Here is a 26805-nt window from a genome sequence, read left to right as displayed (position 1 = left end):
TAACAACAGCAGACAGACGCATCCCATGGTCCCTAACTCAGCACACAGCTTATTGGGCAGGGGGGCTTAACCCCTTGGAAGGGAGAGACCCTTTGGTTGGTACCCCTGACCAACTCTGAGATCATTCCTACGAAACATCAGGTCATCTGTCCACTAGGATGGACCCTGACACTCCTTCAGCTTTTTCATCTAATGGCATTGTTCAGAAGTTATTTTATTCTAAGGATTCAACACCCTGGAGTTCATAACAGCTTCAAAACTTATTTCATTTGTACATATGAAGATCTATGAATCTGAATTTTAATTTTACAGAGCTATAGCAAGCTTGCCCCATGACTTTTTCTTCCCTCTGAAAAATTAAGGATAGACAGGAATTTAAGTACAATTAGATACTTTAAAAAAAAAACCAAATTCATTAAAAACTAGGCAAAAATTCAGTTTTGGTAAGTCACTAGACAAATTATCAGAAGGGGTACAATTAAGAGAAATTTCTTATTTATTTGATAGCAAATATTTTTGCCTTATTTGCAAATAAAAATTAGTGTTATGTTTTCAACATTGAAGTAACCAAGTAGAGTGCAAGTTAAGAGCACAATTCACAATTGCCTTAAAAAGGATTAAAGTACTTCCTATGTTCCATTTCAACCAGGAACTTCAATGGCATTTCAGATACTAAAACCACAAAGTCGTTAAGTGCTAATAACTGCAATAACAACTTCTTAGGTTATATTTCATACTATAAAGAGAATAAAAACTTCAATGATGAGAACTCTAAGATGCATCTACAAGGAAAGCTAACTTAATTCATTGCCTCCAAATTTTCCAGTGATCAAGTACTTATGCAGATATTTACACAGACTAGTTTCCTTATTACAATTAAGTCATTTTTCACATGCAACTATGCAAATCTTGAAGGTTTTCCTCTCCCTTTCAAAGACACAATTAATTTAACAAGGTGGCTTAAATAAATATAATTAACCCACCATTCTCTTTCCAGAGAAGGAAGGAAGATGTTTTTCCTTCCAGACTTCTCAGATAATTCATTTTTCTTTTTCATATTTGAAGTTTTTTATGTATTAAGGTAAGAAAGACTAGCTTTGACAGGATTCAAGGTTGTGTTTCAACACAAGAGGAGAGCTGTGCCCTTCTTCTGCATTTAAACTACACAGAAATCTCAGTTTAGGTCTCTGTCGCCTATTTTTCAACTTTCTACAGTTCTAATCAAAACCAGTAACAGGCTGCCCTTTTCTTTCTTTGTTGATTTGAGAATGGTTTCTATTAAAAAAAAAAGCAAAACGATCTCAAGCATTACCATTTCTTTATCTTTTTGAAGCTAAGTATCGACTAATTCTTGAATACAAGGTATGCTGCTTTCTTACAAACACAATTTATTTGTTCCAATTCAGCACTTTTGAAACAAAGGTTACAACCACGATGTTAGCTGACAGTTAAAATTCAACTGCAAGCAATTTTACTTTTTTACAAAAAATAAATTTTAAAAAATAGAATGAAATTTAGAAAAAAACTTAAGTCATTTGCAAGCCACTCTCTCACTGCATTAGAAACCATCCTTTCAGAGACTGCTTAGAATTAGGACTCAAGAATCTTTTGTTACTCCTCAACAACTTCCTTCTACTAGCATAGGCACACTACTCCATCTTGATGAGAAAGTGACATATTTCAAGAAAATATAAGTGTACCACTTGTAATCAAGAACCCGAGCTCCAAAAAATCTTTTAGATGCTTGCACTCTTTACTGTACTTTTAGAAACAAAAGAAACAATCCATATGAACTGTGGTTTCCTATACAAACCACCTCCCAAGCAATTACTCATGAAATACCACATTAGAAACAAGCATTTAGCTTAACTTGTACTTTGCATCCCCTTCTGTGCCACCTCTCCAGAACTGCAATTTTCCCAGGCAGAAACACTTTTAAGCAATTCACTTGCAAAAAGCAGCCATTCTAAAGAAAATTTTTAAAATATAAAGAGCAAGAGAAAGCTTTGACAATCAAACAATGCCTTGGGAAGAACAAAATCATGATATGTACTTACTAATTTGTTTTCTTGCATATATATTCTTTGCAGCTTCAAACATCCTTTAGCTATAATAATCATTCCTTCATCTGAGATCTTGTAACACTGCCCAAAATGTATGTCTTTCAATTCCCTGCATTTTGAGCCGAGCTGCAATTAATGAAATCAAAGTGAAAAAAACCAACAGAATTTGACTGAATAGAAGAGATGAGAGAAAATATTTTTTCTGCTTCTCCACCCCCCATTAAAAATTATCTTTCTTTTCAGGCTTTGAAACACTGTATGCAAACAAGAAAGATTCTAATTACATATGTGACAAAATGAAGTTGCTAACTACAGTCAACAAAATGGAGGTAACGGCACCACATAAAAACTAAGTTAACGGCACCACATAAAAACTAAGTTATTTACTATGTGCACAGGTAGATAACAATGCTTTTATGCTGAACAGCTTATTTAATTTATCCTAACTCCTAAATGCTCCTTTAACACTCTCTGAGAGTTGATGAAACCTTCCTGCACATCCAGCAAATGAAGATCTTAGTCACCTTCAACATTCATGAAGCAAAACTGAGTTACTTAAACACAGGTTTTGAATAGCAACAAAACTCAGGAAAACTGAATCCAACAGAAGTGAAGTATAGGATGGCAAACTGCACATTTAACTACAAAAGCGATCATTCAATCCCTGGGTATTAAAAAGTATGTGCAGTCTCTACAGAACAGCATTTACTGCACCAAAAAAAAAGTCTCCATACACCAACTTTAAAAAAAAAAAGATTTTTCATAATTTTAATTAAATCCAATTAAAAGGTATGTTCTTCTTGCTAAGCTGAAATATACTATGTTTTCAGAAGGAATCCATGGAATGGATGTTTACCTGCTTCAGGCCTTCATCAGTGAGTCTGTCTTGATTGCCCACATGCAGTTTCTGAAGAAGAGGACACTGAGAGGCAACTGCAATAATAGAGGTGTCAGAAAGCTGTTTACACCTGTAGGCAGTATATCTTAAGAGCCCAGGACATTTAATTGCTAATATGCATACTCCTGTATCAGATACATTGCGGCAATCAGAAATATTGATTTCAGTAATATTCTGGCTTCTTGATGCTATTTTTTCCAACAGCTCATCAGTGACCTGCAAAGAAAAAACACTCACATGTAACTTTTTCCATAAAAATCTTTAATGCCACTAGAACAAAAATGGCTCTTGGTAAGATGAATTTCCATGAGCTATAAGAAAAATGAAACTATACCTCCTTTACAAAAACTACCTATGGCTGAATATTTTACTGCAATTGGTTTGTTTCAGAGGGGTGGAGGGGGCTGATGGTTTTGATTGAATATGATCAGTTAGGGGAAAGCCAGTTCTGACATGACATACTATGTAGACTGTAGCTAGATGGCTTTACAATAAAGTTCACAGAGGGAGAGGCAACAGCTAGACAAGTACAGAAAATACGGGCAGCTGCAGGAATTTATGTCACCACAAGAAGAATCCCAAACGGCTGCTCATCTTGACAGAAGTTCTCAAGTACCAGACTGAGCTCCAGAGTTAGGAGGGTAGCCACAGAACTACTTCTCTTTTTAGCCATGAACAGACTATCTGTGATGTCCAGGTACTAGAAACATAAATTACTCGCTGGTAGAACTGCCTTATTAAGGTTTCAGACTTGATGTGCCTCAATGACCTCAGCTCCTAAGAAAGGTTAACAGAGCTTGGGGAGAGTAATGTACTACTGGCAGTGGACACAAAGAATGCAGAATTCATAGGCCACAATGACATTTGGCAGAACTTCTTAGATAAGGAAGAAACTAACAAAGCAAACTTAGCAACTGTGTTGAATCAACTCCAACTGAGTAAAAGGCAATTCTGGCAAGGGGATATGACAAACATCACAGACCACCAACCCAAAAACCCCACCAAACCAAAAGACCAGAAAGACTGAGTATGTGGACTAATTAACATAAGAAGGGTAGGAATCATTTAACCAACAGAAGGTAGAGCAAGAGAATATGGGAGGTAGAATAACATAACTATGTAACTTGGAGCCACCAGACATTACTGCCTTTGTTTACTGAAATATATGTGATTTCATACTGATTTGTGCCCTATAGAAATTGTGTTAGCCTTCATTCTATTATATTTCTTATTTGTAGTAATGCTGTATGGAAGGGCAGTGTTTCAATGTCTTGAAACTTTTCTTTTTTTGTTTTAATATGTTAGCAAGTATGCTCCATTTAATCAAAGGGAGAACTACTGAGGAATACACTTAGCGGAAATAGCTCAGGGTACAGCTGAGCTCCAGGTGGCACAGCCAGAGGCAAAAGGCCATGAACTAGTGCCAGCCCTTTGCAAAACAAAGGACACAGACACCTGTGGTGCAGCCAGGTGAGGAACACTTGGAAATACAGCAGCAGCCAAGAGCCCCCAGATGTATCCATGCACAAACTGAGAGGGCATAAAACCACAAGGGTCCCTACTCTGGGGTCCCTCCTCCTCCAGCCTGAGGTGTTACTCTGTTGTTGCACAATGATTACATTATTTTAAGGACCCAGAGGTCTGAGACTCTGCTGTGGCAAACGTGAAGTCGAGGCAGTAAGGAAAGTGGTCTGACTGTGTGGGGTGTGCAGGGAGCCGAGCAGGGCATCCATCACCTCCCTGGTCGCTGCCACAGAGCGGCTTCAGTCCCAAGCAGGTGGTGCCAGTGTGGCTGACAGAGCAGCCCCTGGGTGCTCAGACAGCAAAGTTCTCTTATCACTTTTGTAAAAAAAAACATTCCATCCATTTTGTATCTATACACATTGCAGTCAGTCAAAATGGCAATAATCTTAAAAGAAGATAATCCTACAAAGGACCATTCAGAAAAATTTACTTGGCACAGACAAGATTTGGCTTTAACCAAAGAGGGCCAGAAAGCAACACGAATTCCTTTTGATTTTTGTCTTATATAGCTGAGGAGCAGTCTTTGCTGCATTCAATAAGGTTTTCATTTGTAGCAAGTCAGATCTTTTTTCTTGCTCTTTCATCAGGCAGGTGTTAAAATGGAAAAGAACTGTGCTGGTTTTGCCTGGGGTAGAATTTTCTTCACAGTGACTAGTATGCAACTACGTTTTGGATTCATGTTGGCTTTCCTACAGCTAAACAGGGATTGCGCAGAGCCAAGGCTTTTTCTCCTTTTCACTTTGCCACACTAGCAAAGAGGCTGAGAGGGAACACAGCCAGGACAGGCGACCCCCACGTGACCAAAGGGATATTCCAGATCATGTGGCATCACAGTCAGTGTATAAGTAAGTCAGTCAATCAGTCAGTCAGTGAGGGGAAGAAAGAGGAAGGGACATTTCCAGTGATGGGGTTTGTTTTCTGAAGTCATTGAGAAGTGTCTTCTCAAATGTGATGGGGTCCTGCTCTGCTGGGGATGCCTGAGCTCCTGCCAGCTGATAGGAAGCAGTGAATTAATTCTTTGTCTTGTTGTTAATTTTTATTTTGTATATGTGTGTGTGATTTTGCTTTCACTATTAAACTCTTTAAATTCATTCATTATGTAGCTTTTATTCTTCCAGTTCTCTCCTCAACCCTACTGGTGGGGGAGTGAGGAAGAGTTGCCTGGACCTTGACTGCTATCTGGGATTAAACCACAAGAAAGACGAATTGCAAAGAAAAAAAAAATCCTTCTTCGAATGCAACTGTCCAGTTGTTATTTCTCTGCACTCTGTATTTTCATTAAATGGTCAAGATGCAGTTTATAAACCCCGCAAGTCACTACTCAACAAGAAACCCAAGGGCAGTAGCGAAACAATACTGGCATCCCTAAAGCTTTCCAAGGAGAGAAGTTACCCTGTACAATTTCAGGCTAGGCTCCTAGAGATCTCACTAAATTAAACCCACAAATATTTAATTCTAGGATTGGCTAAAAGTCAAAAATAACCAAAACATTGAAAACAAAAAAACAAACACAGTCCCTTTTCTTATGAGTAGGAGCCATACCAGCTGAAGAATAAAATAAAGAAAATTTGTTAAAACAAACAGAGCAAGCACCACATATGTGACCATTCTTCCAACTACAGCAACCTCAGAAATGCTCATGTTTGTCTTTGAATTAATAAGATATCTCACATCTCCAGACTGCCTGATGCAGAGTTGAGACAGGCAACCCATTTCAAACAGAACTCATGCCCACACTATATAGTAACTGATCTCAGACAAAATATACTATATTTAAAGGAACCAATCTAAGGGTCCAGATATTTTCAGCGAATAGCAGAAAAATACATGCAACTACCATTTTATGTGTTTCTTTTGTTTACCCCTGGTCAAAAGTACAAGTTCTAAGAACAAATTCAGAGTCATGAAAACAATTATTCCACAATGATATCTTCATACCTGCTGACGACTACTGAGATCCAGCTGCTTCCAAAACTGAAAATCTAAACAGAGGTCACGCCAATATTTACAGACTAATGACACTGAAAGGCAACGCTCATTCAGAGATAAGTTGGAAAATATCTGTAAAGAAAGAAAAAATAAATTTGTCACATGTAATCTTATTTTAGAGACAGAAATATTTTATTATCAAAACATCTTGTAAAAGACAGAAAAGTATTAGCATGTATTATAACACATTTGCCCCCTGCTTGATTAGTCAGAGACAATAACAAAAAAAGCCTACATCCCACAAGAACTGACAATATTAGTAAGTCATATTAGCATAACCAACAATAGAATATATGCTAAGTACTCATCTCATAGACTGAATTTCAGAAGTGTTTCTGAGATGGCACACCTAAAGAATTACAAATTAGCTCAGTGTTATTTGCAAGTCATTTTATAAGTGCTTTCATTCCCATCATGAAATGGATGGGAAACCATTCTTTTTATTTTCAATTTTTTAACTGAACTGGTAAGAAAAGTCATAAAGGTATTAAAAAAACAAGTCTTGCCGTAAGGGGGCATGGGATGGTACAGTAAATTAGCAGAGTAAATCATTGTCATAGAAGAGAACTGAAGCACAAAATTAGCCTTTTATACCCCAAGGTTTTGACCACTATAGCAGCTGGCAAAAAAAGAATAAACTGTAACTTTATAGCAAGACCATAAATTGCCACAGCATGTATTACATTCATCCCTTTCATAAAAACACTGTTGTTTATTAATAAATATAAAAAGAGGGTCTCTCAAGAGTTCACATGAAGATACCCTGACAGCACAAATGAACTTAAATCTACATGTGATCCAATATTGAGAAACGGTAGTAGTGGCATTATACCTACAAAGGAGTACAGACTGCAAATCGTGAAAAAGTCCTCCCACTGATCTGAGGACATCAAGTAGTAAATAGAAGTACTACTGCCCATCTCAGGTAATTTTCTCAAGAAAATATGAAAATACTGGAGAGTGTCCATAGGAAAGCTCAGAAGTCTAGCAAACATGAAAACATTCAAGGAAACTACTAGTATTGTTTAGCCAAGGAAAAGGGATGGCAAAGAGGAAAAAAAAAAAGGAATAATGAAGCATTGAACTATAATGGTAGCTAAAAGAACTTTGTTCATTAGGTGGGCTTTGGAACAGACAAGACAACGAACTGTCAAGAATAACAACCATGAACCGTATTCCTTGTTACAGGGCATGGCTTACCTCAGCAGTTTTAAATATGTTTATTCCAACAAGACCCCTTGATGAAGAAGATTTTGAGTAAGAGGGGGTCAAATTCATGATGCTCTGTACATGCTTGCAAGATTTATCATTCTACTCTTTTTCTAGCTATGAGAAACTTGCAATCTCTTACGCAAGACTCCTGGGTATTGAAGGACTGTGCGTGAACCCCATTTTCCCGCAGGCCTTTGCTTGGCCATTACCAAAGTCAGTGTCTGCTTCTCATTACGCAGCCAGTTAAACACAGCAGACAGAAGAGCAAACAATCACTGCCTGCTTTATCTCTGCAGTTCTTGTCCGTACTGGTGAAACCATGTGCAGGACCAGGAGGTGCTTGCAATTAGTGCTCAAAAAATACCATCACCCTCAGTCAAGCAGAAAGAAAGCACTGAATAGTAAGTGGTAATTTGGCATCTGACATTTCCTGCAAAAGTGTAATTCTAAACATGAGAATAGGTGACAGTCTGATGCTCATTGGTGATGCTCAGTAATTCTAAGTTAGTAAGAGCACTAGGAAAATTGAATTCCTGCTACTGACATGAAACAGAAGACTGAATCTTTTAACAGTTATAAAAACCTTAGAATAGAAAAAAGCAACATGATCCACATTATGTTTAGACAGACATTTGACAGACATTTAGACTACAATTAATATTAACAAAGGATATCAAGGCTGGCATTATAAAACACTTCAACTAATCTTTACTCCAGTGGGAAATAAATATGTTTATTTGTAGAAATACCACCTTTGAGAAACCAAAGCTTGCAGTACTGAAGAACAAAGTAAACCTGGTACAGTAAAGACTGCTGCTAACACAGCTACCACTGTTAAAATGAAAGCCCATAAATAATATCTGTATTTTATTTTGTTTATCCTGGGTTGGCAAGGCTAGGTTTTGAGAGCTGGGGAGCTACAAAGGCAGCTTCTCTGAGAAGCTGCTAGAACTTTCCCTCATATCTTACGGAGCCAATGTAAGCCAGCACCCAAGATGGACCCACACTGGCCAAGGCTAAGACAGTCGGTGATAGCAGTAGCACCTCTGGAATAACGTAAGAAGGAGAAAAAAAATGTCACTGAGAAGAAACAAGTAAGGGCTAGAGACAGAGTGAAAATGTGTGATGAAGAAGCAGCAGAAACAAGGCATGATGAACTGACTATAACCCCTACTCTGGTCCTCTTGAACGGCTGGGGGAAGGAGGGAGAAAATTGTAAGTGCAGTTAGGCCAAGGAAGGATAAAACAGTTAGGAAAGATGTAGGTTTTACTTCTCATTTTCCTAGTCTGATTTGATTAGTAATAAATTCAACCTATTTCCCAAAGTTCAGTCTCTTTTGCCCATGACAGTAATCACGGAGTGACCTCTCCCTGTCCTTAATTCATGACCCTTTCCTCATGTTTTGTCTCACCAGTCAAGAAGGGTAGTCCCAGGGCTTTGGAGGGGAACCTGGTGTCAGCCAGGATCAACCCATCACACTACCATCCCACTAAAAGCTGAAAGCCCTTACAAATCACAGACCTACTGCCAACCTATTTCTCCTGCATGAAGCCGCTGTAGCAACAACAAAACAAAGAAGAAACAAGTTTGATTAAGCACTTGACACAAACAGTACTGCTCCATAAAAAATATTCTTTAAAACATCCAAAACCATTTGTAGTAATATTTTACTCCATGCTGTACTTAAGTCTAGAAGCAGAGATAATTAAGGAGTACAGGTGCTGCAAACTGACTTCTCATAAAACAGTGAGGCCACCAGGATGAGAAGGGAGACCCAAACCATTGCAGAAGTCCCAGCATGCACAGAAGTAGCCATGTAAGTTACACAAGAGGTATGTGTTCAAAAACAAGGCCTTGCCAATTTTATTATCTGTAGTAGCTATAAAAGTTCCAGCTATAAAAAGATGCTGAATAATGCCATGTAAAACCACAGCTTATCTTCAGAGCTTGCAATTGCGAGATGACGACACACTGAATTACACTAAATGGAATTTAGAAGCAAGGACACATCCCAGGTGGTGGCACATCACCCTCACTTTAAGTGATTAGCTGAGCTACTCATTAAAATACTACACTAGTGCATAAAACACTTCTACTCACTTTGATGACTTCACCACCCTTTAATTCAGTATTATTCTCTAGACACACACTGATACTGTGGCTTAAATTTTCTAATTCCAACGGATGTATAAATACAGCTGAAAGCTAAAACTATTCCTACACACAGGCCTGTTCATTTAACTCCTGCTTATGACAAATAACTTGGACAGCAATGGTTCTACTACTTAGTTAGCACATTTAATGCCTGAGGATTGTACTCAAATATCTACACTTCCATATCCATGAATCCATTTGGTTTGCTCCCCCCTCTACTGTCTAATCCCTCTTCCAAACACCCAAATATTCTTCAGCAGAGTAAAGGAAAAAAAAATTAATACCTTTTTAGAGAATCATTTTACATTATTTTCCCTGTTGGCAAAAGACAGGGGTAGAGGACACAGAGTTCTGGAAAAGGAGCTCCCTCTCTCTCATCTCACCCTCTTTCAGCTCAAATTCCTAATGCAGATGTCAGTTTCTCCTGGTTCACCTTTTCATGTCATTGTTAAAATTAGTGGGTTTATCTTTCCCTTCAATGGCTGCAAGAGACTCTGGGCCTTCAGGCGACATCCCATTTTAGGGATACCTGATCTTCCTCACTGACAGCCTTATCATACCTTCCAGACATAGTAAATTCTTTAACCACAAGCTCTTGCTTTGAAATAAACTGTTCACACAGTCTCATTAAAGACCAGTAAATGCCTTCCTTGCCTCAGTCTTCAGCAGCAAGACTGGCTGCCCCCCAGCTACCCAGCCCACTGAACTGGAAGACAGGGACAGGGAGAAGAATAAAGTCCCTTATAATCTAAAGGGGAACAGTCAGTAACCCACTGCACCACTTCAGACCCACAAGTCCACAGGGCAAAATGGGATCCATGGGCCCTGAAGGAGCTCATGGAAGTGCTCACCAAGCCACTTTGCTTTATTTACAAGCAGTCCTACTTGCTAACAGGGGCATTTCCAGTTGACTGAATGATACATTTGATGTTCATCTACACAAAAGGCTTTAAGGAAGATCCAGGAAACTACAGGCCTGTCATCAGACCTTGGTCCTGAATAAGGGTATGGAGCAGATAATCTCAAGTGTTGTTACATACAGGACAACCAGGAGTAAGGCCCAGCCAACACAGGTTTGTGAAAGGCCTGTCCTGCTTGACCAACCTGGTCTCCTCCCATGACCAGACAACCTGTGTGGTGGAAAGGCTGAGAATCTTGTCTGCCACAGTTTCCTTTGACACAGCACTCTCCTGGAGAAACTGTCTGCTCATGGCTTGCATGGCAGCACTCCAGGGCAGTGACCATTCCCCTGTGCTGGGCACTGGTGAAGCCACACCTCAATCCTGTGGTCAGTTTTGGGCCCCTCACTACAGGAAAAACCCTGAGGTGCTGGTGTGTGCCCAGAGGGCACTAGAGCTCGTAAAGGGTCTGGAGCACAAGTCAGATGGGAAGAAGCTGAGGGTTTTCAACCCTGAGAAAAGAAGGCTCAAGGGGAACATTATTGCTCTCTACAATTGCCTGTATGGAGGGTGTAGCCAGGGGGATTCAGGGTCTTCTCCCAGGCAAAAAACTGACAGGACAAGAAGAAATGGACACAAGCTGAGGTAGGGGAGGTTTGGTTTAGTTTAGACATTAGGAAAAATTTCTTCACTGAAAGGGTTATCCAGCACTGGAACAGGCTGCCCAAGGCAGTGGTGGAGACATCATCCCTGAAGGTATTTAAAAGACATGGAGATGTGGCACTTAAGGGCATGGATTATTGGTGGACTTGGCTAATGGTTGGATTTAATGATCTGAGAGATGTTTTCCAACCTAAGCGATCCCACATCAAAAGAAAATACAAAAATGCAATGCCCATGACAGCAAAAGTCATCTAACAGATACAGGAAGTTTTCAGTCAAATCACATTCAGTCTGCTTCACTCAATTCAAACAGTCTAATTTTATGTTGATAGATAGACCCATACAAATCCTTTACAAGAGAAAAGCCATACTGTTTTACCTTTAAACAACAAATCACAGCTAATTCCACAGTACCCCCCGAGTCAACCCACCATTCTGAATCAGGTGATGTCCAATTGATTTTAAACCAGTTAAACCAAGTCCTTGCACAGCACAATTCAGACCACCAAAAAAGTGTCTAACAAAGTTTTGGTGTTTTCTTCAACTTTTTTAGAATATTTTGTAAGACAATGGATAAGACAGGGAGAAAGCAAATACTAGCGCAGAGTCCAACCAGAAAAACTAGAAATAAAGTTATTTTGCGTAATTTTCTCCTTTATTACTAAGTCCTTGCATAATGGGCCTCAGACCTTATATCCTTAACACTTCCCCACTGTTTCTATATTAAATGTATGCTAGAGAGTTTCAACCCATGTATTTAAAAAAGACTGTTTTGAACACTTGTGTGAAATGCTAGAGTATTTCAGCAGGAACAGAGGAGAAAAAAAAACAAAACACCACAAAGCATCCAATAAATATGTTTTTTAAAAATAATAAGGAACAGTTTTAAAAAATCAGAAATCCATATACTAAATTTTTTTAGTGTGTCTTTAAATATTTGGTAATTTTGGCCTTAAATTAAGTTCCTCAAAGATAATCAAGCAAAGAAAAAAACTGCGCTTTTAATCAAAGGATATCATAAAGTCAATCATATCCATTAAAGTTAGTATGAAAGGAAGTTTGGTGGTAGAAAATTGTCTATGTGGTTGCTAACACAATATCCTCATCATGAAGTTTTCTAAGAAGTAATTCACATCACCAAGATCAAATATAAAGTAAACATAAAACCATAATCAAGGAGTAAAACCATAATCAAGGAGTTAGAATTATTGATTGCATATACCCAAGAAACTTTTGCCTCAGGAAACGATGCAAGAGAATTCTGTTGATTGCTGATACTATTCTTTAAAAAGATAGTGCTAACTTTAAAAAACAGGTATACCTCTATGGACATGAACAAAAAATTTAGGCCCCACAGCAGAAAATATTAAAAGGTGAATCTACACATCCCCTATTTCTGGCCATCATTTTTCATTTGGAAGAAATAATTTCATTTCTGTGAATGAAGCTCCCCTCTATCAATAAGACACTGTCACATTCATGAACAAGTATCTATAAAATTGTTTTCATTACACTGCATCAGGCAGATTTGTTTGAAACCAAAAATCTTAAGGAATTAACAACAAAGGAAGAATAAAACGTACACTCAAAGATTACATGGTGCCTAAGTAACTTGAGACATTAATTTTTGGAAAATTGCTTGTTTCATCAATTTTTTCAGCAACTAACTACAATTCCATTAACAAAAATATTTGTCAAGTACCATTGGACAAAAAGAACATGCTTAGCACATGGCTTAGCACATGGCATTTACTATTAACAATATAAAACACAGTATTTGCTAATTGCAGGCATAGAGCAGTTAAACTACCAGATTAGGATTTATGTATACTAAAGGCTGTTTCACTCTATTTCAGAAAATGCAAGAATCATACATAAGAGAATGCAAGGCAAGATGTATTCTATTACCATCTGTATGGCAGTTGTCTTTTGTCAAGTGGGCAGTTTGCTTTATCTCTCTCTTTGAGTGACCACCATCACTCCTCCCTTGGGAGGGGACATTGCTGATAACAGACTATTGAATGTCAGTGCATGGCTGATAAGAACTATAATATCCCATTGTGAGATGCTCTGCCCAGAGGGAGGAGCCAAGCATTGCTACCCAGATATAATCCAGAGGTTTTGAGACACAAGTATGGCTTTCTCCACAGGATTCCCCAGAGGAACAGCAGCTGCCTCTTCTTCCACTGGATCATCAAAGGAAGACTACACCCTTTTCTGCAGGACCCCCTGCTCCAACAGAACCACACCTGACACTTCAGGAGGACTGCAGCCACATTTCCAATTGGACTGCTACCAACACCCCACAGGGTGTCAGGTTGGGCTCCGACTCTGTCAGTGTTATTCTAGTGTACTGCATTGTTTATTTTATCCTTTTATTTTTTCTCCCCTATTAAAGAATAGTTATTTCCTGCTCCCATATTTTTTTTTTTCCTGAGAGCCCCTTAATTTAAAATTTATAGCAATTTGGAGGGGTGGGGAGGGTTTACATTCTCCATTTCAGGGGAGGCTCCTGCCTTCCTTAGCAGACTCCTGTCTTTCCAAATCAAGACAGGGAAGAGGAAGGAAGAACAAGTATGTGCTTTGTTTTCAAGATATTTCTTCACGTTGCTCATACATAACTTGATAAGAACAAGGGAAATACAAATAATTCTGAGCTTATGAAGGAGATGTGAACATTGAACTCACACACTCTGAAAGGAGCCTCAGTACACTCATGAAGGAAATCAAGTTCAAACTGTCCTTATGATCAAGAAAAATGTGCCAGCCAGGGAAAGTGATTATGTGAGTTCACGTCACAGCCAGGATTCTCTTGGCAAGTTGCCGTTCATAGCAACCGTTTACCAGTCCCCTACTTTGAGTCTCTTGAATTTTAGCACTGGATTTAGTGACTGTACTTAAAGAAAGACCTTTCAGGCAGCTGATTCTAAGTAAAAGTTCTGCAATGTTATAGATTGGTGTCAGATTAGCCAGATGAATTTACTCCCCCAGCAATTGCATAATCACTCTGCAGAGCACAAAGCCAGTGACAGGAACACACAGCCAGAAGTTACAATAGGAGACAGACACTGCCCTTACTAGCCACTTACTCACAATTGCCTTAGCTTCAAGGTAAACTACAATATTAGCTTCAGTCTGTAAGAAATTACTGTCCTCCTAATGGAAAGGAAGAGTCCTGACCAATAAGCAGAGTGGCTTCACTTGCAGGAGCTCACAATGTTTCCACTCTTAGAAACCCAACTGTCCTCACTAAAAAACACCAGGTAATGCTTCTGAGTCACCATGCCAGTTTAAAAACAAAGACATTAAAACAAAGCAAAATCTGGGAAAGATCAAACATGGGTCAGGCAACCTAAACAAAAGAAACAAATAAATTATTAGGGAATGAAAGCACATGTTATATTTAATTTACTTTATATTCCAACACTGCACAACTGGTAATCTCTTAGTTTCCTCCATGCAATAATACGTCAATCTTGGAGATGTTGAACAAGCCAAGCCAACACCTAAACAACATTAAGGAAACTTTTACTGGCCGTGAGTGTTAATGCATCTATCCCTGTCAAAGAAACCAGAAATTTCATTCCATGACATTTCTCCTCCATCACATAGCTCATTCTGTGATGTTAAAACCTACATGCTTGAACAAAAGCCACCTTTTCAAACACATCTCTGCAAAGCAAAACAATTCTGCAATCAATCATAAAATTTACAAGATCTTTCAGAAACTTATCATTGAGATAATGAGCATATACTGTCTTTTTAGTTACTAGTCTACTGGCACACCTTCCCTTCACAATTTTGCCCCTCAATTGTATTCCAGAAGTCTGGTAACACCACAGTGAACCTCAGGCAAGTTCATTTCCCCACTAGAATCACAGTAACCTTCATGGGAAAAACAAAAAACAGTCAACAAGTCAAAAAATCAAACCAAATCCATAACAAACCACATTGCTGTGTTGAGCATTGCTAAAGAAAAATAAGTTCAGGCAAATTAATAGCAAAATTAAAGGATATTTTACCTCCTAGCATCAGTCACAAAGGTTCAAAACCCATTTCATATCTCTTAGTGCTACACTTAAAAGTAAGACTCAACATGAACTTTAGACAGGATAATATGCTGGAACACCAGCATAAATAGGAAAGAAAGCTAATATTACAAAAGTGACTCAACGACCTTGCAGATAAAATCTAATCCAAATGATGTATTTTGCAGCCTCTTCCTCCTCAGTAGCAAAAAGGAATTAAAAAAAAAATTAAAGAAAATCACAGTGCAACTATAAAATACACATGCAGTCTTTTCAGGTATAAACACCAGCATTCATAAAATCAGAAGACAAAATTAAAGGTCTATCTTTAGTCCATCCAACCCACTTCATATAACACAGATTATCTTAAATTCAGTGCTAGCAGTACAATGACAGCAGCAATGCATTTTGTTTCGATCAACATTATAATAAAAAAATGTTATCATTGCAACAAAATAAAACCTGTAACTTCTCAACAAGAATGAGAAGAATAAGTAAAAAGCACTGGGTAAAGAGAAAAGAAGTCAATAGTGCTTCAAATAACAATAATAATATACCTATGAAAACCCTACATTTAATACATACCCATATATCTACTCACACACACACTTATCTTCCCTTCATAGTGCATTAGCCCTAAGCCAAAACTGACCAAGTCAGTGCTTCAGGCACATGTTCATGCTTTACAAAAATAAGATCAGCAAACTGAGAAAGGGGACCTCAAAAGAAGACATCATCTATTCTAGACTCTCTTGTTTTGAAGCAAGTTCAAGCACACCCCAAACATTCCTGATAAGGACATTCCCCTTGATGTTAAAAAAGAATCAATAAATAGAAATCCCAATTTGTCATGATACCTTGGGTTTTAGCTTTTATATTTTTCAGATTATCTGCTGCCTGGCATGTAACTCTGAAACTTCATATTAGGTGTTAGTAAGCTCTCTTCACAGGGTAGTCAGCAAAACAATCCCTTTCCAGTCGCAGAATCAAGGACAACCATCACCCAAAAGGCACAAACAACAGCAGAGACAAGGGGGCAAGCCAGGGAGTTGGGACTTCATGACCTGGAGCTGTAATTGGACAATTGAACCCAGTATGTAGATGAACCAAAACTTATAAAAGTGTAAAAACTTGTGACCCAGATCCATCTTGGATTCAACCTGGGTGTGGCCCTGGCCAGGCTCTTGTGCTGCCCAAGGTGTATCCTTTTAAGGCCTTTCAATAAATACCTGTTTTGTAGCTCTGTCTAGTCTCTGTTCATATCAACCTTTCTGGCATCAGTCGCAAACCTTAGAGATGGGAAACTACTGTTGCCAAGGCCTGGAAAATCATACAGTGAAAGAACATTTATCTCACCCAAATTAAGCTTAATATTTCCTTCTATTCAACAAGGGACAGGAACACAGTCGAACTTTCTATCAATTTTTTCTTAACTAAAGATTGCATCTCAGTCTTCTTTTTGAACAACCGTCATTCAGTTTGGCCAGAAACTTATAACTACTGTAATAGGCCATATTTTTCATGACCTCCAGCTCTCCTCTGATACCTCTCACATTTGTGTGTGGATTTCTTAAAGAGATCCCAGTGCCCACAATCTACTGCAGTAGTCTAGCAGAGACTTTAAAAGCACCAAGCACAGGAGAGAATTTCCCTTCTGTGTTTTACATGCAGAACTCCTGTTCATACACTGCAAAAGGAAACCTGAAGTGTTTGAATTGGCATTCTCTCATAAGTTCACGGCTCAGTCTTCAGACCATTTTACACCTTTTTTGATTAAATAGCAGCACTGCAAAGGGGTAACATATACAACAGGAGTTGTATCTCTTTTCTTTTCCAGGAATAAGCAGCAGTGACTCTTCAATAGGCACAAAATTGTGATGTAAAGCTCAAAGCTCTCAGAACTTAGCTGTATGCAGTAGATTTTGTAATTTTCTGAAGTACTTAAAAACAGCTTCCTTTTTTGTTTTTATTCACACATGTCTAGGACACAGTCGAGCTATCTATAGCTGTCTGATCTATAATTCCTTAATTCTCCTCGAGTTTTAAATTTAATGGCTTTAAATTACTGTCATGGGGTGACAGCCTTTATCCCAATATCGTGTGTTGTGTCTGGCAGCTGTGCCTTTTCTCTCTTCTTCCCCCCGGCCGTCTTGCTGCGGCGGGGCGGGGAAGAGAGGAGGGAGTGTGACCAAGCACTTTGGCTTTTGGCTGCTTGGCTTGGCTAGCCGCTTGCTTGCTTGCTTTCTGCTTTCTGCGCTGTTTTTTTTTCCTTTTCTTTTGTTCCCTCTTTCTTACCCTCCCCTGAAGATACTGGACCAGCTCCGAACCTGACCTGAGGCGTCCAGGGCCCCCGGAGTTTGCAAGAGAAGCTCAGCGCCCTCCACAATACAGCCTGGTTTCTTTTCTTTTCTTGTGTTGGGGAGTGTTCTTTTGTTACTTGTCAATAAATAGGTTTTGTTTTCCACTTTGCTCCTCCGAGAAATTCCTTCCCGAACCCAGAGTTGGGGGAGGGGGGGTTGGAGGTTTGTTTTGTTTTGGGGGCCTCCCTTTTGGAGATTTCCCCTAATTTGTCCTAAACCAGGACAGTATATTTTTTGGTGCATTGGCCAGGAAAGGGAGGCCAAAGACAGTGGAAAAAAAACCTATAACAATAATATTTTGGTTTTGGTTGTTTTGTGGGCATATTGGTAATTCATAATGTTATTTGGAGTGGAAGCTTGCCGGTATTTCTGGTCCCTAGGGGTTTTTGAAGTTTTAATACTTTTGTGGTCCCTAGGGTTATTTCCTTACCCAAAAATATCTCTGGTGTTGTCCCTAATAAGTAGCTTTTGTAAGCGGGGGCCCTAACCAGAATAGTCATTGTGCTGGTCTTATGTGTGATGATATGTCGGATAAAAATGCTGGACTTTATTTCAGGAATGTATGGATTGTTGTTATGGCTGTGTCCTCAGTTTGTTTGGGGAGAAGAAGGGGAAGGGGCTTTTCAGCCTTTGTCTTCCTTCTTCTCCTCCAAATTGTTGACATCTCTATTAGAAAATACTGAATTTCCCCTGAGTTTAAAAGAAACCATCTTTCTGGCATTTAATTTATTAAGCCTTTTCTATACTGTCTGGAGTGTATATAAAATGAAAGCTGAGATTTCTAGAGGGCTTAGAGAGACTCCTGATTCAGGAGTAAAACAAAGCAGGAAAAATCTTGACTGGAGTAGGAAATGGGAGGATATGGGCCAGACTTTAAAGGAATTTTCTGATCCTATAGACTGGGACTTTCCATCTGATCAAATTCAGAACCCAGTCGAGGTGGCAAAGTATTTGAGGGAGAAGTGCCATAGTAATACTAAGGAGGAAAGGATTACTGCAGTGAGCTGGGCCTTGGCGTTTGTTTACCGTACTCTGCTAGATACTGTGGAGCAGCAGATAGCAGAAAGGGAACAGGGAGATAAGTAAGTTACTACTATAAGTTAGTTACAGGGAGATAAGTTAGTTACAGGCTGCAGCTAACATCCCAGGCTCCAGGCTAGCAGCTGAATCAGACAATAGGCCCCAACCCATGGCTGTTGCAGCTAATACAAGAGGTGGAAAGTGTAAAGGCAAGACCGATCGAAAGGTGGAGGATGATGAGGATGATGCGACCGATCGAAAGGTGGAGGATGATGATGATGATGATGCAGGAGAAGGACCCTCACCAAAATCAGAGGCCACATCAAGGGGCACAGAATCTGGAGCTTATTGACTCCTTTTCTCTGAAGGACCTCAGAGGCCTAAGAAAGGATTACAGACGACAACCTGACGAATCTATAATTAGTTGGTTAGTCCACCTTTGGGATGCTGCAGGGGAGGTTACAATTTTGGATGGTACTGAAGCGAGGCATTTGGGATCCCTGTCACATGATCCTGTCATCGACCAAGGTATGATGAGGGGGGCTAACCCTTACAGCCTCTGGGAATGGGTCCTAAGAAGCGTAGCAGAACGATACCTGTGTACGGATGATCTCTATATGCAGCAGACACAGTGGAAGACCATAGAACAGGGGATCCAACGCCTGAGAGAGATGGCGGTGGCAGAGCTCATTTTCTCAGATGACACAACAACTAGGAATCCGGACCTGGTACCATGCACACCTGTAATGTGGAGGAAACTTGTGCGACTTGGGCCACCTGAATACGCTTCTGCCCTAGCAGTAATGAAGCTGGATGATACATATGAGACTGTGCTCGATATGGCAAAGAAGCTTCGAGCGTATGCAGATGCTGTGCATGGCCCAACTCATGCCAGAATTGCAGCAGTGGAAACCCGACTGCAGAAACTAGAGGACAAAATAGAGGAGAATCATAAGAAACTCCGGGAAGAGATTAAGGAGGACCTTATTCAAATCTCAGCTGTACAAATTAGAGGCCCTGGTATCCAACGCTGGCGCTCCTTTGATGGGGAGAGAAGGTACATCCCACGGGCTGAGTTATGGGTTTTTCTGCGTGAGTGTGGAGAAGACATGAGGACATGGGATGGAAAACCCACCGCTGCTTTGGCACAACGGGTGCGTGATTTGAAGAAAAGAGGAAGTATCACCAAAAAGATAGCAGCTCCGGTCACTCGTAGCCGAGATGTTAAGTATGATGATGACGATGACATGTCCGATCCCCTTGAAGGAACTTCGAAGGCATACGCTCAAGGAAAGAAGGACAATCTGGCTTAGAGGGGCCCTGCCTCCAGCCAGGAAGAGGCACAGGAAAACCGGGTTTTTTGGAAGGTGTGGATCAGATGGCCTGGCACATCAGAGCCACAAGACTATGAAGCATTGGTTGACACTGGATCACAGTGTACCTTAATGCCATCAGAACACGTGGGGACAGAACCTGTTTCCATTGCTGGAGTGACAGGGGGATCACAACAGTTGACTTTGTTGGAAGCTGAGGTGAGCTTGACTGGGAAGGAGTGGCAGGAACATCCGATTGTGACTGGTCCAGAGGCTCCGTGTATTTTGGGCATAGACTTCCTCCAGAATGGCTATTAAAAAGATCCCAAGGGATTCAGGTGGGCTTTTGGAATAGCTGCAGTGGAGATAGAGGGTATTAAACAATTGAACACCTTGTCTGGACTATCAGAGAACCCATCTGCAGTAGGACTCTTGAAAGTAGAGGAGCAACGAGTGCCAATTGCCACCTCAACAGTGCACCGCAGGCAGTACCAGACGAATCGAGACGCTGTGATCCCCATCCACAAGATGATCCGAGAGCTGGAGAGCCAGGGGGTGGTCACTAAAACCCACTCACCCTTTAACAGCCCTATCTGGCCCGTGCGAAAATCTGACGGAGAATGGAGATTGACTGTGGACTATCGTGCCTTAAATGAAGTGACTCCACCACTGAGTGCGGCTGTACCGGACATACTGGAACTGCAGTACGAGCTGGAGTCCAAGGCAGCAAAGTGGTACGCGACCATCGATATTGCTAACGCGTTTTTCTCCATTCCTCTGGCAGCAGAATGCAGGCCTCAGTTTGCTTTCACATGGAGGGGAGTGCAGTATACCTGGAAACGACTGCCCCAGGGGTGGAAACACAGTCCTACCATCTGATCCAGGCTGCACTAGAAGAGGGTGAGGCTCCAGAACATTTACAATATATTGATGATATCTTTGTTTGGGGGAACACAGCAATAGAAGTGTTCGAGAAAGGAGAGAAGATCATTCATATTCTCCTGGAAGCCGGATTTGCCATTAAGAAGAGCAAAGTCAAGGGACCTGCCCGAGAAATTCAGTTCTTGGGGGTGAAGTGGCAAGATGGATGGCGTCAGATTCCTGCAGATGTTATTAACAAAATCACTGCTATGTCCCCACCAACTGATAAGAAGGAAACACAAGCTTTCTTAGGTGCTATAGGTTTCTGGAGGATGCACATCCCTGAGTATAGTCAGATTGTGAGACCCCTTTATCTGGTTACCCGCAAGAAGAATGACTTCCACTGGGGCCCTGAGCAGCAGCAAGCTTTTGTCCAGATCAAGCAGGAGATCGCTCATGCTGTAGCCCTTGGTCCAGTCAGGACGGGACCAGATGTGAAGAACGTGCTCTACTCTGCAGCCCGGAGCCATGGTCTGTCCTGGAGCCTTTGGCAAAAGCTACCTGGCGAGACCTGAGGCCGACCATTGGGATTTTGGAGTCGGAGCTACAGGGGGTCTGAAGATAACTATACCCCAACAGAAAAAGAAATCTTGGCCAGCTATGAAGGAGTCCAGGCCACCTCGGAGGTGATTGGTACAGAGGCACAACTCCTTCTGGCACCCCGACTACCAGTGCTGAGATGGATGTTCAGAGGAAAGGTTCCCTCTACCCACCATGCCACCAGTGCTACTTGGAGTAAGTGGATTGCCCTCATTACGCAGCGCGCTCGAATTGGGAAGTTAAATCGCCCTGGGATTCTGGAAATAATTACAAATTGGCCCGAAGGTGAAAGCTTTAGTGTCGCAGATGAGGAACAAGAGCCAGTGACCCGGGCTGAGGAAGCTCCGCCATACAATCAGTTACCAGTAGAAGAAACACATTACGCTCTATTCACCGATGGTTCTTGTCGCGTCATAGGGATGAAATGGAGGTGGAAAGCAGCTGTATGGAGTCCCACTCGACGAGTTGCAGAGGCTACTGAAGGAGAGGGTGAATCCAGTCAATTTGCTGAAATCAAAGCTATTCAACTGGCCCTAGGTATTGCAGAGAGAGAGAAGTGGCCAAGGCTCTATTTGTATACCAATTCTTGGATGGCAGCCAATGCTCTATGGGGATGGCTGAAGAGATGGAAAGAGGCCAACTGGCAGCGCAGAGGAAAACCAATTTGGGCTGCGGAAGAGTGGAAAGATATCGCTACTCGGTTAGAGAAGTTACCTGTGAAGGTTCGCCATGTAGATGCCCATGTCCCCAGAAGTAGAGCTAATGAAGAGCAGCAAAACAACCAGCAAGTACATCAGGCTGCAAAGATAGGGGAGTTGAAGATAGATCTCGACTGGGAGCATAAGGGAGAGTTATTCTTAGCACGATGGGCCCATGATGCCTCAGGCAACCAGGGTAGAGATGCCACCTATAAGTGGGCACGAGACCGAGGGGTGGATCTAACCATGGACAGTATCTCTCAGGTTCTTCGTGACTGTGAGATGTGCGCTGCCATCAAGCAGGCCAAGCGAGTGAAGCCCCTCTGGTATGGGGGGCGGTGGTCTAAGTACAAATACGGGGAGGCCTGGCAGATTGACTACATCACACTGCCTCAAACCCGCCAAGGTTAGTCAAAGGTAATCACCCTCCTCTAGCAAGACTAAAGATGACATTTTGCCCACTGTATAAAATTGTTTTCTTATACATGTTTCAGCAGCAAAATGAAAAGCAAAACACAAAACTCTGACTGTGGAAGCACCATTCTTTTATCACTTCATATTGACCAGGCTACCCCTTCACCAGCCAGGGAAACAGGATCAACTGGCACACTGCACTGTGAACCTCCCAATTGAGCAGGGCCCATCCAATGATCTGCAGGCCAACTTCAGTCTGACAAACCCTTCCACCCATCCCAAACCCTTGGCTTAGAGGAGACTAAACCACTGTAAACAGCTAAACAGCACCTGAGCAGCTGAAGTGGCAAGCTCCTCACAAAAGAGTTCTTGACATACAGGGCTTGTTTTGAGCCTACCTACAGACACTGGTGACAGTCTCTCCTGCACTACATCACATCGACACTACATCACATCGACACTACATCAGGAAGTCACAGACATGGGAATCAAGAAAAAAACCATCAGTATCTGTTTCCTGATGTTTCCAAGGATGGAATCTCTTGTCCTTGCATTAAAGTTTGTGCATCCTACACCTACTGTAAAAAGCTCAGTAAAGATTTTGGGTACATTTGTCTTCCACCCTCTCATAATAAAATGAGAGGAGAGAAGATTTGGAGAAAGAACTATATACAGGATATTCTATCTGTATCAAAATCCATCAAAAGAAGGCAAATGCAATTCCAGGACATCTTCAGGACACCTGAAGACAAACATCTGAAGTTAAAAGTTCCGTAACAGACAAGTATATTTTGGAAGCAACCATAAAACCCAAAACAATGGAATAGGTAGGAAACAGACATACAGATAAAGATACACATATCTTGTGTGCATATATACATATAAATAATCTCAAAAAACCCAAAACCACAAACGCAACTCATCAGTACAGCTATGGATTGAAGGGCAAATTTGGGGGTGAGTAGGTTGGCTCCTACCACAATGCTGGAAATAATGGCCTATTTTTTCAGACATTGCAGAAGGAACTGACTACAGAACAACTGAAGAGACAAAATCACTGAGGAAGGTAGATGTCTGTCCTGATTTCAGCTAGGATAAAATTCTTCCCAGCTGCTGGTAACAGTGTTTTGTAGCTGGTACAAAACAAATGTTTTGTGCATCACCTGGATCTCTCTTTCTCTCCTTTTTATACAAACACTGTTACAGCACACTCTATTTTTCATCAGTTATTAAAGTGTTCCTATCACAACCCACAAGGTACACTTTTTTCCCCTGAACTCTCCACCCAGCCAGTCTGTGGATGTGGTGTGTGAGTGGCTGCCTGGGGTTAAAACAAAACCCCTTGTTTGTAAAAAAAAGCAACCAAACATAAAACCCCCACAATCTTGAAAGCACAGGTAAGAATGAAATAGACACTAAATAACATTTAAACTAGTCTACAGGTAAGATGGACTTCTTTCACTATTAAAGTTATGGCACTGTTATAGATAGATATTTTTCAAAAAGTGAAATTGAGTACTAAAAGTAACCACAGGAAAGTACCCATGCCATTGATCAAAAAGTACTTCAGCTACACTAATCAGATGAGTCCAGATTCAAATCCTAAAACCAAATATCAAAGAAAAGAATTATCTTCCAATAACAGTGGCAAACAAATGGATTCCCTTCCAGAAGAAGTACAATACAAAGTTTCGATTTTGTAATCACAGATGAGATTAATTCGGATGATAGCTCATGAATTCTTATTTGCCCAGAATTAGTTTGCATAGCGCATCTATGAAACAATGTTATAATTACTAACACACTTCTGAGTATTGAAAAAAAACCAAACAAAACCAACAAACAACAACAAAAAACCCTCAAACCAACTAAATCTCCCACAGAATTAGTGTTTTGTACAAGACAGACAGATTGTTGTCAGGTTGTTACTGTTCGACAACAAAAGAATAAAGGAAGAACTTTCTACACTGGATGTACAGCTAGCAAAATACAAACACCAAGAGTCATGCCTCTCACTCCTCCATTACTACATACTGCTTTAAGTTTAGCCATCTGACCTCCAAGAAACTCCTGCATCCTGAAAAATCATTCCCAAAATTTAAAGGCACACTCACATCAGACTATGGAAAACATCACCGGCTCAGTCCCAGCTAGACTCCTCTTTTTAGCTAATGTTTAGTTGAAGGAAGTCAGGATAGTGGTCAAAAGAGCAGCTGAAAAATGGAAAGTACTTCCAAAGGAGAACAGTATTAAAGGAACAGAAAGAGAGCAAAAAGGACAGGAGAGGCGACAGTTCCTCGGATATACAGCGTAGGACGTTATGAAAGCATGTAATTCAAGAAGGCTGCAAACACTGTGGAACTACTAAGGCCAGAATTGATCCACAATATGCAGCAATACAAGCTGTTTAATAATCAACACTGGAAACTTGTCTATGTAGCTCCAACACCCATGGAAGCTCTAAATACAGTGACAGGCCCCTTGGCCAGTACTACACCAGTAGTAAAAGTCGACTTGTAAAAAAGGGAACCTTACGAAGTTAACGGGTACAGTCAAAACATTTACCAGACAGCTTCTGGAGCTGATTTGTGTGTCTGCATCTCCAGGTAATGTCTCACAACGCTGTTTCCAACGACAAAAAAAAAAATGAGGTCGCAGAACGGGACACAAACAACACCCCAGAACCCTATCCGTCCCCACAAAGCCAGGCGCTGAGGCAGCTCCGAACTGGCCCGGCCTCCTCCGGTTCCCCCCTGCGCTGAGTCCTCCCGGCAACACCGGCACCCCGGGGGCTGGCACAGGCCCTTCCCAAATCCTCAACGAAAGGCTGGCCTGTCGATCCCCCCATCCCGACCCACCTTGAGGAGGATGGAAGGCGGCAGCTGGTTGATGTCCGCGGTGGGCGGCGGCGGCAGCTCCCGGCAGCTGTCGCCGGGATACTCCAGCGGCTCCTCGCAGCCCGCCTCGCCGCCCCGCTCCTTCTCCTCCTCCCGGCCCTGCTCCTTCTCGTCCTGGGGCGCGGGAGGCGGCGGCGAGGCGGGCTGTCCGCCGCCGCTCTGCCCCGCGGTGCCCCCGCCGCTCTCCCCCGCGGTGCCGGGCAGGGCGAGGAGCTGCGGCTCCGCCGGGCACTGGCAGGCGCCGGACTCGGGCTCGGCGGCGGCGCAGCGCGGCTGCTTGCAGGGCGGGCAGGCGGGCAGCCCGGCCCCCTTGCGCTTGCACATCATCTCGGAGGAGATCTCGCCGGGCGGCCCCAGGAGGCCCCGCACCGGCGAGGGCAGCAGGCCGGACAGGAAGAGGCGCTGGCAGCGGCCCGGAGGTTCCCAGGCGGCGGGCGCCAGGCGCAGGAGGCGGCGGGCGACGCGCTGCTCCGCGGCGGTCAGCGACACGTAGGGCGGCGGCGGCGGCAGCAGCGGGTCCCCGGCGGGCAGCGGCTGCTCCGGGGCGGGCGGGCTGGCGCCGTGCACGATGAAGCAGAGCATGCAGGGCCCGCGCAGGAAGCAGCTCCGGCTGCGCGGCGGCGGCACCTTTCCCCGCGGGCGGCGGCGATCCCGGCTTAGGCTCCTTGCCTCCTTCGAGAGCAGGTGGCCCATATAGGAGGGGAAGCGGCGACAGCGGAAGGGCGGGTGTCACCTGCGGGAGGCGGCGCCGGGAGCTGACATGCTGCCGGCGGGCCGAGGCAGGAGGCGGCGGCGGGGCTGGTTCCGGGACGCCGGGAGGGAGGGAGAAGCTTCCGCTACCGCCGGCCTGACCTCCCCCGGGGAGCGGGGGCGGCGCTCCGCCGCCGGCGCTGCTGCCACCAGCGGCCGCGCTGGGCCGGCGGAGGCTCGGGCTCGGGCGCGGGTGCGTGCCCGCCGTGTGCCCGCCCTGTGTCACATCGGTGCACTCGCTGTGTGAACGCGGGTCTGCACGCCGCCCACGGCACGTAGGCCTGTAATATCTGCCTGTATGCACAGAATTTGACGTACCACAGAATCGTTAGGGGTTGAGAGGCACCTCCGGAGATCATCTCGACCTACTCTCCTGCCAAGACAGGGTCACCTGGATCAGGTAACACAGGAACGCGTCCAGGTGGGTTTGGAATGTCCTCAGAAAGGGAGATGCCACGGCT

General features: G+C 42.4%; 1 protein-coding gene across 1 annotated transcript in view; it reads right to left on the bottom strand.

Annotated features, from left to right (window-relative positions):
• The window catches only part of FBXL17 (F-box and leucine rich repeat protein 17), a 279309-nt gene extending 253022 nt beyond the window's left edge, over positions 1 to 26287 (bottom strand). The window contains exons 1-4 of the mRNA XM_059492832.1: positions 25556 to 26287; positions 6424 to 6546; positions 2920 to 3177; positions 2058 to 2189 (exon numbers count right to left, since the gene is read on the bottom strand). Coding sequence (XP_059348815.1) covers positions 2058 to 2189; positions 2920 to 3177; positions 6424 to 6546; positions 25556 to 26287 — 1245 coding nt within the window. The remainder of the gene's footprint in view (positions 1 to 2057; positions 2190 to 2919; positions 3178 to 6423; positions 6547 to 25555) is intronic.
• Between the last annotated feature and the right edge of the window lie 518 nt (positions 26288 to 26805).

The sequence above is a fragment of the Ammospiza nelsoni genome, chromosome Z (genome assembly GCF_027579445.1).
Source record: "Ammospiza nelsoni isolate bAmmNel1 chromosome Z, bAmmNel1.pri, whole genome shotgun sequence".
In the NCBI taxonomy this organism is placed as follows: domain Eukaryota; kingdom Metazoa; phylum Chordata; class Aves; order Passeriformes; family Passerellidae; genus Ammospiza; species Ammospiza nelsoni.
This window is presented reverse-complemented; position numbering and strand designations above follow the sequence as displayed.